General features: G+C 43.7%; 2 protein-coding genes across 50 annotated transcripts in view; one reads left to right on the forward strand and one right to left on the reverse strand.

Annotated features, from left to right (window-relative positions):
* CEP170 (centrosomal protein 170) overlaps nt 1–3,068 on the reverse strand; it is a 123,598-nt gene extending 120,530 nt beyond the window's left edge. For 18 of the 37 annotated variants that reach the window (XM_082702233.1, XM_082702232.1, XM_082702231.1 and 15 more), the window contains exon 1: nt 2,307–2,617. The gene's annotated coding sequence lies outside the window, so the exon portion shown is untranslated. Of the gene's footprint in view, nt 1–1,869; nt 2,283–2,306 lie in introns of those variants that run through there. The other 19 variants (XM_082702228.1, XM_082702226.1, XM_082702222.1 and 16 more) reach the window with 12 other exon arrangements.
* Nucleotides 3,069–3,236: 168 nt separating this feature from the next.
* Nucleotides 3,237–18,282, forward strand: part of SDCCAG8 (SHH signaling and ciliogenesis regulator SDCCAG8) — a 229,160-nt gene continuing 214,114 nt past the window's right edge. For 11 of the 13 annotated variants that reach the window (XM_082702244.1, XM_082702249.1, XM_082702253.1 and 8 more), the window contains exons 1-3: nt 3,250–3,498; nt 16,185–16,337; nt 17,052–17,137. In XM_082702244.1, coding sequence (XP_082558370.1) covers nt 3,252–3,498; nt 16,185–16,337; nt 17,052–17,137 — 486 coding nt within the window. In that variant the 5' untranslated portion in view covers nt 3,250–3,251. Of the gene's footprint in view, nt 3,499–16,184; nt 16,338–17,051; nt 17,138–18,282 lie in introns of all 13 variants that reach the window. The other 2 variants (XM_082702251.1, XM_082702254.1) reach the window with 1 other exon arrangement.

Below are 18,282 nucleotides of genomic sequence, written 5' to 3' on the forward strand. Positions count from 1 at the left end.
AACAATGAAATTTACCAACAAAATACATTTAAAGTTTGATTTAATATAACTCCACCTGCTGAATTTAGTTATTTTTAAGTAAGCTAAAATTTAAAAGGGCATATTAATAAATTTTTTCTAAAAAGTCTACTAAAATGCAAAGTAGAATTAAAGGGTAAGATTATAAAGCAAAAAAAGCACTCTGTCAAAAGCAATTAAATGAAAAAACAAATTTTGATAAAAAGTTAGATTTTTTTTTCCCTCAAAAGTTAATCGGAGAATAATGTAATTCACTGAAGAAAAATGAACTTCACAGGTTCTTGTTACAAGGCAATTTTACTTTTAACAGAGCTTACAGAGTTCATCATGCCATAAAATACTACTGAATATCATGACATAATATTAAAATATGCTCAGTAATAAGTAGTAGGGAAAAACTTCCAAAAGTTTTTTTTCTTATGAAAAGCCCATGTTATCGCCTCTTGGCCTTTTGGTTAAGATCAAGTGTGAAAAGCCCATGTTAGAACACCTTTCCTTATACTGTAAGTTAATTTATAATTACAAAGTTCCACTTCAGTAGAATTATTTTTGCATCACAAGGAAAAGGACTAGATTAATATGACTAGGGGTATCAATGAACTGGATTGTTAAGGCCAACTCAAGGAGCACGTAGAGAAGCTTTCCACAAATTTTCACAGACTAGGGGGACTAAGGGACCAAACCAAAAGAGTCCACTAGAGGAACAGATCTTGGTTTTATCGGGCTCTGCTTTTCAACAGCAGTGACGCTTGGACAGACAATTCGGTTAACTTTCCACGTTTCAGTCTCTTCCTCTATGTCAAGTGCACTTAGATTCTTGAGTTTTAAAACACCAAAATCCTATGATATCCACAAAGTTAGGAAGGATGCAAAACAGCACTGGTTTTACTTTTTTTTAAAGTAATGGTAGAAAAATAGAAAATTATTTGTACCTTGCAACTGAATTACTAAATTTTTGAAACACATCCAGCTGGGGTTGTGTCAGTGAAGATCTAGATACAGTATTCACAATGTAACTCGCCTCCCCCATTATCCCTCCACCTGCTCCTCCCCATCCTGCTTCATTCTTTCTTCCGCTTGTCTTAACGCCAGCAAACGGTTGTAAGCATGGAGAGCTCAAGATGAAATCATTTTAAAAGATGCATTTTTGAATCAACGATCATCTGCCCCACCACATTTCTCCCAAATGAGTGAATTTTCATTAAGAGAAGGAAAGCAGGAATAAACAAATTCAGAAACAGAAATGTACCGGGCTCGCTTTTTGTTTTGACTGCTCAAAAAACAAAACCGAAAGATAGAGCCTAGTCTATTCCCTTAGGAACGTGAACGCGTTACCCACCCAATGAAGAAACAATTCTGCTGGTTCATTTCCTTGCTACACGACAGCCTCGTCGAGTCCCTTCTAAGTCCAGTCTTCAGAGCCATCTAGTCATGTCGTGTTTACCACCTTGGCAATGCTTGGACAGGCACCGTCCCTGTCTTCCAGGGCTCACATTCTTCAAATAAATCCCTACAGCCCTACTAAACACCACCCTTCCCGCCCCCTCGACCTACCCCCACCCCCGGGGTTCCATAACTTAGGACACAAATCCCACGTCTTCCCGCCCTGTGTCAGGCATAAAACGAAGGGAAGCACACCAAAACCCCACATTTGAATCTCGGGACAATGAAGCCGACAGGAAGCCACTCTCGCCTCCCCCGGGTTTACTACGGAGCCGGAGCCAGCGCGGGTGCAGTCGCCTGGCAGGGTGCGTGACACCACGTCTTCCACGCCCTCCAACCGCGTCCAGAGGGCGCCTGGCCGGACCTCCACCCCCCTCCCACAAGCCGCCCCACATCCCCCAAACCAACCTCACCAGGAGGCCCCGCACTGTTAGCGGCTCCGGTCGGGGAAAAATCCCTTCCGCAGCTGCAGCGCAGCCATTCCCCCCAGTGCTCCGCCCGCACCCGGAGCGAGCGGCTCCGGCGCAGGGGGAGGGCTGCACAAAGCCGAGAGAGCGCTGCAAAGGGTTCAAGACATTCTCGGGAAGAGGAGGCGGCCAAGGGCCGGGAGGGACGGCGGGTGGGGCTGGGGGGCAGGGTGGGGGAGGGGAGGGGCGGCCCCGAGGAGCCCCGGGTTGGGGGGGTGGGGAGCGCCGCGTGGAGCAGCGGGGAAGCGCCCCCTTCGCCGCCGGGCCCAGCAACCCGGGCCGCGCCCCGAGCCGCCGCTGCAAACCCGGGAGGATGGAGGGAAGCAGCGGCGGCAGCGGCGGCAGCGCCTAACCCGAGCAGCGGAGCGCATCACTTACCCCTCACCGCTGAGAGAGGGACCGGACGGGGGAGGCGGGGCGCGTCGCGTCCCGTGAGTCTCTCGCACGCCGTCCTCCCCCCACCCCGTCGTCGTCGTCGCCGCTGTCGTCGTCGTAGCTGCCGCTCCGGTCGATCTCCCGGCCCTGAGCTCCGCTGGGCAATAACGTTATTCCACACACGCCCCGCACATAGCGGTAACGGCAAAGAGCGGCCGCCCAGTGCGCAGGCGCCTGAGGAAAGGGCGAGGAACCCGGCCCTATCCGCTCAGCCGGCCCAGTCCCAACGATCTCTTACTGCGCAGGCGCCAAACGCAGACAATGAAAAGGGACTGTGCGGAGGGTCTCACCCAAAGGCTTCTCCAGCTGCCTATTGCGCAGGCGTGCTCCAAAGACCTGCTTGAACAATGAAGAGGACGCTGGCGTTAGCCGGGACTGCAACTAAAAAGGACTACAGTTCCCAGAGGGCAGTGCGCCAACTCCAAGTGGAAGTCTCGCTGCTGGGCATGCTAGGATTTGTAGTGTCGGATGCCTTCAAACTCTAGGTTGTTTGGGAGATTTAAAGCTTCTTTTTCTTGAGAATTTATTTGGCTGTTTTGGCAAATGGTCGCGGCTGAAAGACGACGAGCTTGTTATTTGTGTCCTTGAGAAGACTCAAGGACCAACCGCAAACTAGCAGACTTAGAAGAGTGAAGGCCTTCAGGGAGTTCTTTCTGTCGGTCGGGTGGTCCAAACAGCAGGATGGGATAAAGGCAGGACTAAGCCAGCCTGGGCTACAGAAAAAGGGCGGAGCCTCCGAGCAGTCTCTTGGCAACCGGATCTGGCCGCCAAACCGCCAAAGCTTGTGGCGCGATGTCCTCTGGGAACTGTAGTATAGTTGGAGGGGCCTTTTAGGAGTCTCGTGACTGCAGACTCACGGGCTGCGGACTACAACTCCCGACGTCCACCATGAGGGCCACTGGGTGGGAAGGGCCCCCCGCGAGCTCTGTCTGGGGTTCCATGCTCCCCAATGACAGCAGCGGCAGCAAGCAGGCGGGCGCTTCTCCGGCGCCAGGGCCTCCTGTTCCCCGAGGGGCGACACTGGACACTTCCCCACGTGACTCCCATCCCTTGGTCCCAGGTCTGTGCATGGCGAAGTCTCCGGAGAACTCTACCCTGGAGGAGATTCTGGGGCAGTATCAACGGAGTCTCCGGGGTGAGTTGCGCCGAACCTCTGCGCCCTAGCCCCTGGGACCCGGGGCCTACTGGGCGGGAGCTGGCCAGGTGCGTGGCCTAATACCTGGGTTCAGCCCCAGCCAGGACGCAGAGGAAGAAGATGGATGGTGCTGTGATCCTTGAGCAGAGATGAAATAGTTTGCGTTTGTTTTTACCGTGAAGCAGTAAGTTTCCCCCTTGATTCCCATAGTTACCTGAACCAACTCCCTGAGCTTGACATAGGCATCGTTCTCACCCAAGGCCAGCAGAAACTTTTGGGTGGCTCTAGTCCACTCTTGTCCACTTCCCTAATTTGCTCTTTAATCCAGTAAATTCCTGATTCAAGCTTTTTACACATTAAGAGAGTGGTGTAGGCTGCTGAATGCGATTTATCGGACCACGTAAAAGAAAATACTAATTATTTTAATCACAAAAGCTTCCATTTAGTGGTCTAGGCTACTTACATACGTCAAATCATTTTAAACTCACAGCAACATTTACACGTGGAGAAATCAAAGTGGAAAGAGATTGAGTTAGCCCAAAGTCCACACAGCTGGTTAGTGGCAGAACCAGGTATTAAATTCAGTCACGACTGATTGCCTTAAAAGCCTGTTTTTTTCTTTATTAATCATGCCATGGTTACTATTACTGATACCTTATTTGGTTAATTCAGATTTTCTTAGTGTCATTAGGGATCAATGAGACTTTATAAGAGTGATGTTTGTACTTATCAATAGTTCTGTCATCTTGGACATCATATATACTACCTGGAAATCTCAGTACTATTATTTTAAAGAGGAAGTTATGGTATTGTCTACAGGGTTATTTGTGAGGAGCGAATGAAATAATACACAAAAAGCACTGGTTTTTCAGCTTTTAAAAAAAAATCGTTACCCATTGGTAAATACATTTTATGTGGGACATATACATATAAAAGTTTCACTGGAGAATATTCTACTAAATGTAATATACTCTATTCTTTTGCATTTTCTTAACCCTTTAGATCATGACCAGCAGTTTTTGTTTTTAAGATTTTATTTATTTATTTGACATAGAGAGAGAGAGAGAGAGAGCGAGCATGAGTAGGGGTAGAGTCAGAGGCAGAGGATGAAACAGACTCCCCACTGAGCAGGGAGCCGGATGTGGGACCCAGGACTCTGGGATCATGACCAAAGCAAATGCTTAATTGACTGAGCCACTCAGGTACCCATGACCAACGGTTTAAAAAAATTATTTAAAGTGTTTAGAACAATGAGTCACTTAAAAATGTCGTAGAACAATGAGTCTCTTAAAAATGTTGTGGCTACTATGTATAAGGCATGCTTGGTATTGGGGATACAGTAAAGAGGTAGACAGTCCCTGTCCACACGGAGCCTCTGCATAGTGGGGGAGAAAGACAATAAACAAAATAATTACAGATGATTATGATAGAGAAAAAGGGTAAAGAGTAGTGCTTGGCACATAAGAAGCACTCGCTAAAAGTCCGCTGCTACTTATAATTGGTTCTTGCAGCAAAGTGAAGATTTTTTGAGGAGATGAGAAAGTTTATCTTCTAGTGACTCTAGATTTTGTAAGCATTATTATGTATTGTTTCCATCTGTCAACAGTGTTGTAAACTGTCAACATTCTCAATATTCAAACTGCAAGAATAAAATAATTAGTCTTGATGAATACTCTCTCATCAGCATACTGATGTTTTCAGGAGCTGTTAGATACAAAAATAACCACTTCTAACTTTTCATTTGAAAGCAAGAGGTGCACTGTACACAATGATAACGAGTGATTATTTTTGAGGCTGGTAAATATTTGTTTTTAGTTATAAGTTTCTGCTAATACTTTGTCTCCTCTTACCTTATTTTGAAATGTTATCTAAGCAGTGGGGCTTAATAGGGCGTTTTAGTGCAATAGGTGGTTAGTTTCAAATGAGTGCTGCTTTCAGTAATTATTTAGAGTGGAGCGTTTTCATTCACAGGTGAAACATTTTAAAGTAAATTTTAAGTTTAGCATGACAACTGTATAAGATCATAAAAACAGTTATAATCAAAAGCAAACATGAAGCAGAGAAAAGAGTTAAAGTTGTTGTTTTTTTTTTTAAAGTGATGGCTTTGACAGTGAAACAAGAAATGGAACCTGACTTTTTTGATGGGTTTTCAGGACTTATTTTATTATTTATTTAGTAGCATTTTAACTTTTATGCGTAGTTTATATAACAGTTTATGGAAGGAAACAGCTAATCCTGAGTTAAAGTACAGTCAGAAGTTCTTTGCTTCACACATATAATAAATTAGGCCTTTTGAATAGGATAATTCCCTTTGAAGTCAAAATGTGTGCTTCTGAATAAACAAAGTATGGTGGCATTATTTTCCATGTGGAATTTCATTATTTAAGTGTTTGTGCCTAGTATTTGAGAACTTGTTACTATACAATCAGATAAAACATAATCTGAAGGTGTTTTTGTTTCATTTTGTTTTGGTTTTGTTGCTTTCTTTGGTTTTGTCTATCTGCCATTACTTCCCCAAAATGTTTTACCTTGTTCATGTTTAAACAAAGACTAATAAGTATTCTTGGTCTTTACTCACATGTTATTCCTCTGGTTCCTTCATAATTGTACATGTAATTATTATTGATATTCCTTCATTTATAGTCAGCTAGGAAGTAGCCATATAAAAATGCAAAATGCTTTCACAGTTTTCTATGCTAATTCTTTATTTTTAAAGCTTTTTCTCATTACTTAAAATGTAATTTTAAGTATCTTTATAGTATATTAAAAATTTGATTTTTGGGGGGCGCCTAGGTGGCTCCGTGGGTTAGGCCTCTGCCTTCAGCTCGGGTCATGATCCCAGAGTCCTGGGATCGAGTCCTGCATCGAGCTCTCTGCTCTGTGGTGAGCCTGCTTCCGCCTCTCTCTCTCTGCCTGCCTCTCTGCCTACTTGTGATCTCTGTTAGATAAATAAAACAAAACAAAAAAAAAAGAATTTGATTTCTTTTTTTGTTTTGTTTTTTTTCCTTAAGGCTTTATTTTATTTATTTGTGAGAGCAAGTGAACGAGTGCACAAGCAGTGGGAGGTCCTGATGTGGGACTTGATCCCGGTCCCTAGGATCAGGGCCTGAGCCCAGGGCAGACACTTAACCAACAGATCCATGCAGGTGTCCCAAGGATTTGAAGTTCTGATTTGAAAGGCAGAGTCAAAGCTACTTTCTTTTATTTTTATTTTTTAAAGATTTATTTATTTGAGAGGTTGGGGGGCAGAGGGAGAGAGAGAGTGAGCATCTCAGAGCTGAACAAGGGGCTCAATCTTACTACCCCGAGATCACCACCTGACCTGAAACCAAGATTTGGGGGCTTAAACAAAGGCACCACCGGGGTGCCTGTGCTTGCTTTCTTTTAAAAGTGCAATTGTTACTTCTCCTTGACTCATGACCCTAAGCAGCTATGGAAGGAGGGAACCCCCTGGCCGACTTCACACTCCCTTCTTACTCTGCCCTTCCTTACACTTCTCAGACGTATTCACTCTTTTTATCTCTTGCTTTGGATCGTGTGTGCCCTCACTGTAAGAAATTAGAGAGAAATAGTGATTTTCCTTCAAAGTAAGGCTTCATTGGTCCTCCCCCGCCCCACTGCCCCACTGGTCTGCGATATTATTGCTTCACAGCAGACGATCTGAAAGATTCCAGTGTGGGGAAAACAGGTACGCTGGGAATCACAGAGTTGAATGGAGAGGTGGAAGTGACTGGGGAGGTCTCCCATAGGACGGTTAGGAACTCATTCTCTTTACAGCGAGTGTAGGCAGCTAGCATTAAGGATTGATTGAGAACTACATTGGGAACTGGGGAGAGTAGCAAATACCCCTCCTCTCATTTAAATCCACCACATCATTGTATGGAGGCCACGAGGTATAAAATAAACTAGCGTGTAGCCAAGAAAGGGTCAGAAAAACCAGTGTAACAGGGAATCCAGGCTGTCCTAAGTTCTGTGCCCTGAATGTAGGAATATGATCGTAGAAAGGAGAGAACCTGTTAGAAAAGCAGTGTCCCATTCTTAATAACAGAATTGTGTCTAGCTTATTGCTGCAGTGTTAGCTGTAGGTACATTTGTGTCAACAACGCTCTCTATGTGACTCACCTATTTACCTAGTTCCTGACCACCTTTGGCTGCTGGGGGGAGGGTAAAGGAAACAAACACAGACTGTGACAAGTATAACGTCATCATTTCCCACATCCAGTTTTTATGCTCCTTCCTTTTTTGCTTTCAACATCATGTTCTGGGCTCTAGATTGAATTTCCCTAAGAGTATAGTGGACTCAGTGGAGGCTATGGAACTAGAAGTCAGGCCACTAAAATCCGACCGTAGCTTTACTGATAAACATCGGTGTCACCGGGGCGCCTGGGTGGCTCAGTGGTTTAAGCCTCTGCCTTCAGCTCAGGTCATGATCTCAGGGTCCTGGGATCAGCCCCACATCGGGCTCTCTGCTCAGCAGGGAGCCTGCTTCCCCCTCTCTCTCTGCCTGCCTCTCTGCCTACTTGCGATCTCTGTCTATCAAATAAATAAATAAATAAATCTTTAAAAAAAAACCCCAAAAACAAAAACATCGGTGTCACCTTAGGCAAGTCAGTAAACTCTTCTTAGATTCTTGTTCCCTTGTCTGTAAAAGGAAGAGTTTAGAGGAGGTGACAGAATTACTGCCTTAGGACCCAAGCAGGTGACAAAATCTGTGATAGAGTCTGTGGAAGACACTAGGGAGTGGTGAGGCTTATGGCCAAACTGGGCAGTTTATGCTTTCTTTAAAAACATTCCAATTTCTGGGGGCACCTGAATGGCTCAGTGACTTAAGTGTCCAACTCTTGGTTTTGGCTCAGGTAATGATTTTAGGGGCATGGGATCGAGCCCTGTGTTGGGCTCCGTGCAGAGTCTGCTTGAGATCCTCTCTCTCCCTGTGCCCCTCCCCACCACTCACACATGCGTTCTCTCTCTCTCTCAAATAAATAAAATAAATCTTAAAAATAAAAACCTTCCAGTTTCTTTATTTTTCTTCACCCTTCCTCCCACATTTGGTTAGAAAAATACACCTGAGAACCTGGTTCCCCTTGCAGGGCTTTCTCTCAGACTCCTGCATCACTAATATCCCCTCCACCAACACCGACTAGACCATGTGAATGATGATAGTTATGTTTCTATCTTATAAAAATGAGAGGAAGGAGTAGAACTAGGTCCATAGAAAGTGAGAGCTTGAATATGGGGGGAAAATATGTATATATATATATATATAAAATTTGAGGGTTGATTGTTTCTTTATAAATTGACCTAGTTTGAGAAAACCAAAGATAATGTTGATAAATTTTACTTCTATATGATCGACATATCTCCCCAGATCTTACCCAGTGCTGTTTTTTACCCCCTGGCGGGTAAAGGCTCCCATCTCTAGGAGGCCTGTGTTGCTTGCCAATACTTTGGTCACTGAGTCAGCCAGCAATGATGTCATCTGGACCTTTCATAAACTTAAGAAAACGTGTGTAATTTAACTAAAGTCCTTTTTCTCAGTTTTACTCATCAAACTTGTATTTCTTCTTTTTGTTTTTGCTTTTCTTGAGTATTTCATGAATGTTTTTCTCTTCTTTGCCATGTGCACTACCTATGCATAATCATACCTTCGCAAGCACACACACACACTCCACAGCTAGTATGTGTTTGTTTATTTGTTTTGCTATCAGCCTCATTGTGACCAAGACAGGCAACAATGTAATAAAGCCCCTGGAAGCATTCATTATGAGATGAGAAAATTATTTTGGCAATTCGGTGCAAATTGAAACAGCTCTCTTTTCTCAAAATTAAAGAAACAGAATGTTTTGGCTATTAATAAATAAGGATCAGTAATGCAAATGAAATTTGTAAACACCTGAGTTTATCTTTTTGCTGATAAAATTTAGATAACATACATTCTTTTTGTTTGTTTTGTCTGCTTAATGGCTTTTCGTAGTAGTTTTAGCTATTATGACCATTTTTTTTAAACAAGAATCACAAAAGTTAGTAAATTCCCATTTTTCACTCTCCACTACTGATGAGGTAAAATAGGCAAAGGCCTGGACTTAGCAGCCGGAAAAGAAAAGGCAGTAAAAACTTATTTTATAAATAAATAGTCATCCTTGGAATAATTTAGAACCAAAACAATGGTTCAGTGTTAAGAAATTGTAAGGGCATTTTCACATGTTCTTGGGCAGAAAAGGGGATTAAGTTAATTCCAAGTTATTGAGATCCTGAGAATAATTATACTTTCTCCTGAGATGTTTACAGACATAAACTCTGATCACTTCCCCAGTGTGTGCTAAGGTTTTCCATCTTTTCACTTAGTAATACTCCTCACACGGTCCAAAGGTAGAGAGAGTAGCTTGAAATGGGCTCATACACTAGGCCAAAGCAATCTTGATGGGCAGGGGTGGGGGGGTGGGGGGGACGGGAATGTTCTTCATCAAGACCCACCAGAATCTGTACAGGCGCAGTCACCTACGGTGTCTCTGAAAGATGGCTTTGAAGTGTAACTTGTGTTTCCTGTGGTAGGCCTTGAAACAATATGAAGCTAAATGTGGATTTCAAGTTCTTGATTACAGCAGGTGTAACACTTTCTCCTAACACCTGGATCAGAAGTGCCCCGTCATGGCGGTGATGGTTGCGTCTTGTGTGCTGTGGCTGACTAGCTCACTGTCCTGCCCGCTTTTCAATAAGAGGTGGCTGTAGTGACAATGTAGTAATGTAACAAGTCTCCTCAATTCTGAACATTGTTGATAATGCTCCTCGAACATCAGGGAGCATGTACCCCTTCAAATCTGTATTTTTGTATCCTCTGGGTAAATAAAAAAACATTATTTTTGTATCCTCTGGGTGCAGTTGCCATAATTAAAGGTAGAGAACAAACTGAGGGTGGATAGTGGGAGGTGGGGTGGGGGAAGGGCACTTGTCATGATGAGCACTGGGTCGTCAGGACTGCAGCTGGTTGGGGGCGGTGGTTTCTACTGGCATCTAGTGGGTAGGGGCCAGGGAGGCCATTAAACATGCACAACACAGCTCCTTACAATAAAGAACAAGCAGGTACAAATGTCAGTAGTGCTCGGTTGAGAAACCGTGATCTAGAAGTAGCAAGGCCTTGCTCGTTGTCTTTGTTCTACAAGAATCATGCTCGAGAATAATTACAGTTAAGAATACTGATTGTCCTGGCTGGTGATTTTACCTTCGTTCTGCCAGTCTGGCTAGGATTACTTACCAGTGGAAAGTGACAGGTGCATACATCCTCCCAGTTGGGGCTGGAAACATACCTGGTGTATCCTTCATAATGTATAGAGCTGATCTTGATTTGCCAACATCCACACGTCCTTAATGGCCTTCCAGCCACTGCTTTCTTAAGATGCTGACATTCTTGTTCAGATCACCTTTCACTCCTGGTGCCAACGCCTTTTTTTTGGCTATTAGAGTCTTTTCTTTTATGATAGAATTTTCTTTTAGACGTTTCATTTTTCTGTGTGTTACTTTTAATCCCTTTCACTGCTGTAATTGTCATTTCCAAGGCTGGCTTTGTCTGACTTTGGATTAGGCTGTTTTTATCTTGGTTATGCTAGCTGTCAGTTCCCTAGTAAAGGGCGACAACAATCTTCTGACTAGCTGAAGCCCAGTCAAGTGTGGATAGACACATGTATCTCTTATCTCACTGTGGTTTCATTTTTCTGCTTGTTTGCCCTGGTCTCAACTTGTTTTAAGAACTGGGGTGCATCTCGAGTCTCCGCCTAGGGAGGTCTGATTCATTGCTTGGTTTCTCCGAGACAGCTGGACGCTGCCCGGGGAGTGGTTCCCCCCACCCAGTCACCGGGGTAATTCCTGTTCACATCTCCCTGTGCAGATGGAGAACGGAGACATGAATAATTCACGGTCCATATATAAGGGATGAGCCTTACTAAACTGGGATGATATTTGTCTTTTGTTCAAAAACACCTTGGTGAAAAGAGGCCTGATGGTGACATGAGGGAGAAAATGGGTGGGTGGGATTGGACCATGAGAATGGTTAAGACAGACTGAAATGGACCAACAGTCAGCAGCTTGCTCACTTGTGATGCTCATTGTACTGTTGATGTACGAATAGTGGACCTCCAGAAATACTACTTACTTACTTTTTTTTTTTTTTAAAGATTTTATTTATTTATTTGATAGAGAGAGAAATCACCAGTAGAGAGGCTGGCAGAGGGGGAGGGAGAAACAGGCTCCCTGCTGAGCAGACAGCCTGATGCGGGGCTTGATCCTAGGACCCTGAGATCGTGTCCTGAGCTGAAGGCAAAGGTTCAACCCACTGAGCCCCCCAGGTGCCCCACTACTTACTTACTTTTATGTTCATGTGTTGCTTTAGGACTCAGAGGTCATATTTGGGTTTGTATTGATAATTAAGTTTATTTTCAGGCTATGGTTGGTGCTGGGGAGAAGAAATCAGGGTGCATTATGAAGTACTCGTACTGTTTTCTCTGGAGAGAAGGGGAATGAGTATTCTTTTCATCTCTTGGTTATGGACAGAAAAAGTTTGCCCACACACAATGGGATAGGAAATGGTAACTAGAACCCCTCCTGTCTAATCTGGTTTATAGCAGATAACGGCATGTGGGGTTTAGTGTTTTCTGTAGGACTTTGAATTGCAGTGGTTCCAGCTGAAGAGCAATAGGGTTTCATCTGTTTTGAACCATCTAAGCATTATTATTCCTCGGGATTAACTCTGTCTGTTACAGCATATAACTAGGTTGCTATGTATATACCTGAAGAGCATTTGGAATAAACTATTGAAATGACTTAAAAATATCACTTCCCTTTTTAGTTGTAGTTTTAGGACACGGTTTCTGCAAATTCCTTCTCTTCCTCTCTGATCCTAGTAACTGAAGTCAGTGATTGCAAAAAACCCCCATATCTTGGTTATAACTTTTCCTCGGGATAGTTGTTGATTTCAGTATCTCACCATTTCATATAATAACTGTTTTCATAGTGTAATTTTAACACCTAGTCTTTGACTGTCATAAATTCTAAAAGAGTAAAGAAGGATATTGGAAAAGGGGTTAAATGAGCTCAAAACTCGCCAACTTTGTACTCTCATAAAAGATCTCTGTGTATAGAGATTTTTCAACTGTGAATTTTTTCCGGATTTCCTTTCTTTTTCCTAATATAGCTTTTTAGCTTTTAGTCAAATTAGGTATAAATAAATAATTATCCTTTATCTTAGAAAAAGTCATTTCATAGCTCCACAGGGCACACTTTTAATGTTAGTCAGTCCTCTGTTTCCTTTCTAATGTATGTAATAAAGGTAAGTGCTTTATTCATAGATTTACGCATGTGAGTCTACAGCTCTGGGAACTAAATTGCTTACCATGTAACACTTTGATTTTCCTTTTCCATTAATAAATCTCTTTAGAAAATACTAAGTTGTTGGAAAACTACTACTTCTTATTTTTCTAAAACCAGAAATGTGTCTTAACTGGGTTTTTCTTAAACTCATGATGAGTTAAAAAAAAAACAAAACAAAAACCCCAAACCACCCCAAAAAGCAAAACTCATGATGAGTAAGAGGAAGCCAGGCTTGATTAATATTCAGCACCAAAGGCCTGTCAGGCAAAGGTCTGTGTGAAAATAGGATTGGTGTGTGGAGGGAAATGTAGTGATAAATTCACTGAGTCTCTTGTGTAGTTAGTAATAAAATTTCATTGTCGAACCCCTGACCTGAAAGGCTTCCATTTTCTTTAGTTTAATTAAGAAATAAAATGAGTTACTCTAAGTGAAGAACCTATGTCAGATATTTTATAACACAAAGTAGTGTGTGTGTGTGTGTGTGTGTATTTTTAAACTGAGTTACAGTTACTTTTTTTGTTCTAAATTTTGAAATTAATGAGCTTGGGTAAAGTAAAATCTGTTTCTCAAGGTCCTGTAGATTATATGTTTGTAAATATATTTTCGCCCATGACTGGTAATGAAAAGATAGTTGTTTTATAGCTCTCTTAGGGTTCCCATGTAGGTAGCAAAGATGAGGAGCTTTTCTCCTGAGAACACAAGAAGAAGTAGACCTAAATTGTCAAAGAAGAACAAGAATGTTACTGGCCATCATCGTTAAGAGCTGTTCCTTCTTGGGGACCTTCTCAGGGAAAGTACCATCTCCTTCCCTCAAAGATCTTAATTAAGGATTGTTTCAATGGAGTCCATTTGTAATAGGTGATAGGGCACCTGAGTGGCTCAGTTGCTTAAGTATCTGCCTTCAGCTCAGGTCATGATCTCAGGGTCCTGGGATCGAGCCCCGTGGGGATGGGATCTCCCCACCCCACCCCATTCGTGTGTGTGGCGCGCCGTGTGCGCCTGCTTTCTCACTCTCTCCAATATATAAAGAAAACCTTTAAAAGAAAAGAAATAAGGGCACCTGGGTGGCTCAGTCGGTTGTCTGCCTTCAGCTCAGATTGTGATCCCAGGGTTCTAGATCAAGCCCTGTGTGGAGCTCCCTGCCAGGCGGGGAATCTGCTTCTTCCTCTGACCCTGTCTGTCTCTCTCTCCCTCTCACAAATATATAAAATCTTTTAAAAAAATAAATAGATAGGGGCGCCTGAGTGGCTCAGTGGGTTAAAGCCTCTGCCTTCAGCTCGGGTCATGATCCCGGGGTCCTGGAATCGAGCCCCGCGTTGGGCTCTCTGCTCCGCGGGGAGCCTGATTCCCCCCCCCCCCCTGCCTGCCTCTCTGCCTACTTGTGCTTTCTCTCTGCCAAATAAATAAAATTAAAAAAAAAATAGATAATAGATGTAGGTGAATTTGCATGGGAATTCATCATTTTCCGACCATACATTGTTATCTTAAATATGTGTAGATGCTTGGTAAATTAATGAGTGGATTAAAAAATAACTTTCAAATACAGATGTCAAAATTTGAACAGGGTGGCTGAAATCTGGGTTCCAGCTCTAATGTGAAAGGAACAGTTTTTGTTGTAGTTAATGTTTTCTAAATTGGAACCAGTGAATTCAATCCTAAGAGATGAGCAGAAGCAACAAGTTTAAATGGAAAAAATAAATGGACCTTAATTAATGAAATTACCAGTAGATTGCCTGGTTCTCTGGTTGTTAGACATGTGAAAATATCCGTAACATAGCATAGATTCTCCTAATGCCATCACTGGTTGTCATTAGTATAATTCTGTTTTCAATAGAAGACTTGGATCCTTGGCTGAAAACATTTTTGGGTATTTCACTGGATCATTATTTCAGGTCTGTATTGCTGCATAACAAACCACTGTAAAGCCTGGTATCTGACAGCAACAGCTAAAGATATTTGGGTTGACTGGACGCAGCTGGACAGTTCTTCCTGTCTCTTTCATACCATTGCAATGAGATGGCGTCGGGCACTGGAGTCATCTGGAGGCTCCCCTGGCCGTCAGCGGGGCGGGGCTTCTGTCCTTCCCCATGTGGTCTCAGGGCCTCTCCTTGCCACATGGCCTGGCCACAACCTCTCCAGCAGGGTAGGAAAGCTTCCCACGGAGTGGCTTAGGAATCATAAAAACAAGCATTCCAGCAGGGAGGAAGCAGAAGCTACCAGACATTTAAAAAATGAAATCTGGGGGCGCCTGGGTGGCTCAGTCAGTTAAGGTCTCTATTCTTGGTTCCTCAGGTCGTGATCTCAGGGTCATGGGATTGAGCCCCGAGTGGGCTCCACACTCATTGGGAAGTCTGCTTGTCCTGTCCCTCCCCCGCAGTACCCCCCCAACATGTGCACAGTGGGCGCTTACTAGCACATGTCTGCTCTCTGTCTCTCTCAAATAAATCTTAAAAAAAAAAAAAAAAAATGAAGCCTGGTCTGGCATGGTGTAACTTCTGCATTCTGTTGGTGAGTACAAGTTACCAACTTAGTTTCAACTTGGGAGGGGACAAGGGTAGAGTCCTGGTTTTGGGGGGGGGCTGCTATTTGGAGAGATGAACTACTATAGTATAATATACCCTAAGAAACTTCGTTTTAGGCTGTGGGGTTAAGTATGTGCTAGTGAGTTGGAGCTTTGGTCCTGGGGGTGGTGAGGTCCACTGACCAAGAGTCACTATTGATGTGTAGTCAGCCCGCAGGACACTGGAGGGACTAACACTACAGAGGAGGGCACTGTAAGCATTTCATTGAGCTCTTCTGGTCTTTATCAAAACTAGTCCAGACAGTCTGGCTGTCTCTCTGTTGGGGAGGGACCTCTGGCTAACAGGCGCAAGTAGGCTTCCCTGGGCGTGACCTTGATGTGGTGCAGTCTGTCTGGCTAGTTCTGCCCACCACCCTGGTCTCTCAGGGAGGGAAGAGGAGCCCTTTCTGGGGTGGGGTCGGTGTTCGGAGGGTGGAGTGGGGAGCATCTAACCCATTCTGTCCTCCTCCGAAGTAGAGCTGTGTGTGCTGAGTGTCCACCATGGATGAGTCAGGGGCCTTAAGGGGTCATCACGCCTCACCTCTGACCATGAACTTCATCTCTCTCTTCCTCAGCACTGTCCACCATGAACTTCATCTCTCTCTTCCTCAGCACTGTCCTCAGCAAAGCCAGAAACACCTCTCTGCTTTTTCCCCTAAAGTCTGAGACACGATGACTTCTCCTTTCAAAACTGGCTTTTGGAGTAAGTGTACATGTGGCCGTCCAGACGTCCCCGGCGCTGATTTGCATCATGTTGTCATTGCAGAGCGTGCGAATAGAAGCATTCACCAGCTGCAGAGTACCCTGAGAGAAGGTAACGGTGGTGTTGGAGAAGGCGCACCAGACGCCCCGTGTGGCACCGGCGTGGAAAGTGAGGACCCTGGGGCAGCCTGGCAGGAGCTGCAGTACAGCCATGCCGGTGGGTGTGAACGGATGGCAGTCTTGGTCTCAGTGGCGCAGGGTGACTATTTTAAGCTCCTCCATAGAGTAAGGACTCCAGGCCATCTTCCACTCTGCAGGTGTGATTTTCTTCCTGAAACACAAATTAGCTGGTGCAGTTCCCTTGCTGAATATTTTCCCTTTGACTTCATGGTGCCTGTAGGCTGCAGTCCACAATCCTTTAAATGTCATAGCAGTGTTTTCTTAAGGTGGCTCCAAGCTACCTCTGCATGTTCATATTTCTGCCCTGCTCTCTACAATCCATGTTGCAAGCCACGTTCTAGCCACAGCAGCCCACTGGCCCTGCTTCCGCCATCCCTTCGAAATGGGATTTTTCTCAACCTTTCCTGCTTCTTAATCTTCAGCTCATCCTTTGCAGAGTTAACTCCTCTGTAAAAGCAGCCATGATTAGGTGCTTCCTCTTCTTCTAGCACTGCGTATAGCTACAGGTCTACATGGGAACTTATTACCCTGTTTTTTAATCTGTCAGTGGCTCGCTCTTGCTCAGTGGACTCAGCTTTTCAGTGGTAGCGATTTTCTCATGTTTGCCTTTGGATCTCCCATCCATTACACAGTTGTTGATGCATAAAACATGTTTACACTATGTTTGTTAGATGGGTAGAAGTGTGGATGGGTGGCGATAAGCCCTGGGTCCGAGGGAAGGCTAATGAAACCCATTGTGTTCTCTCCACAGTCAATCAGCTCAAAGCTCTGTTGCGCCAACAGGCAACTAAGGAAAGTGAGGTGTCTCCATCGAGAAGGCGAAATGCATCCCCTCTGGTGGGTACCCACATTTGCAACCTGACAAGAGCATTGTCTTCCTATTTTTGTTTTTTTTAAGATTTTACTTATTTATTTAGAGGGAAAAAAGCTTGAATGGGGGGAAGGAGTAAGGGAGAAAGAGAGAGAATCTCAAGCAGACCCCACGCTCAGCAGAGCCTGACAGGGGACCTGATCTCACAACCCTGAGATCATGACCCGAGTCAAAATCAAGAGACGCTTAACCGACTGAGCCACCCAGGTGCCCCTCTAAGTATGTTTTAACTCTACAGTATTGTTTTAGTAGAATACTGGGCAGGACATTCTGATAGCATAAAGCATTGAAAGAAATGATCTCCTTGGGGCGCCTGGGTGGCTCAGTGGGTTAAAGCCTCTACCTTCGGCTCAGGTCATGATCTCAGGGTCTTGGGATCGAGCCCCGCATTGGGCTCTCTGATCGGTGGGGAGCCTGCTTCCCTCTCTCTCTCTCTGCCTGCCTCTCTGCCTTCTTGTGATCTCTGTCAAATAAATAAATAAAATCTTAAAAAAAAAAAAAAAAAAGAAATGATCTCCTCTCTGATTATTTTGGCTGAAGAATAGAGACTTCTATGGCAGAGGGAATCCTGAATTTTAAATTTATTGTTCGCTTGAAAAGTATAAGTGAGGGAAAAGTCTTGACAATTTACTTTGCAATTGTTAACAAAAAAAAAGGAAGGGTCTATGGAAAGGAGTAGCTGTTTCTTTTTTATGGAGTCATAGCAATATCCTATCATTTTTAGAATTTACTTAATTATATTGCTAGCTGTCCTTTGTAAAATATATTTTGAGTGTCAAAGCCAAAGTATATAATCTTATTCTGCGTGTTAAAATACATGGTTATAAAATTGCACAATGTGAGAAGCTATAGTGTATTTTTTTCTGAAGATGTTTTTTTTTGCTATTGTTTCAACAGAGTGAATTAATTATTCCTAATTGTAGCAATGTGGTATGCTAACGCCTGATACAGATGTGAGGGAGAGATAGGTATGAGGGAAGGATTTGGCCGGGTTTAAATGGTCGAAATAAAGGTCTATCTGGGCCTATTACTTTCTAGAAAGATATTATGCCTCATAGCGTTTCTGTAATAATAAGAGTGTATACTTAAAATTCTTTAGAAACCTATGCAA

This window comes from Mustela nivalis (genome assembly GCF_964662115.1).
Source record: "Mustela nivalis genome assembly, chromosome: 16".
Classification (NCBI taxonomy): domain Eukaryota; kingdom Metazoa; phylum Chordata; class Mammalia; order Carnivora; family Mustelidae; genus Mustela; species Mustela nivalis.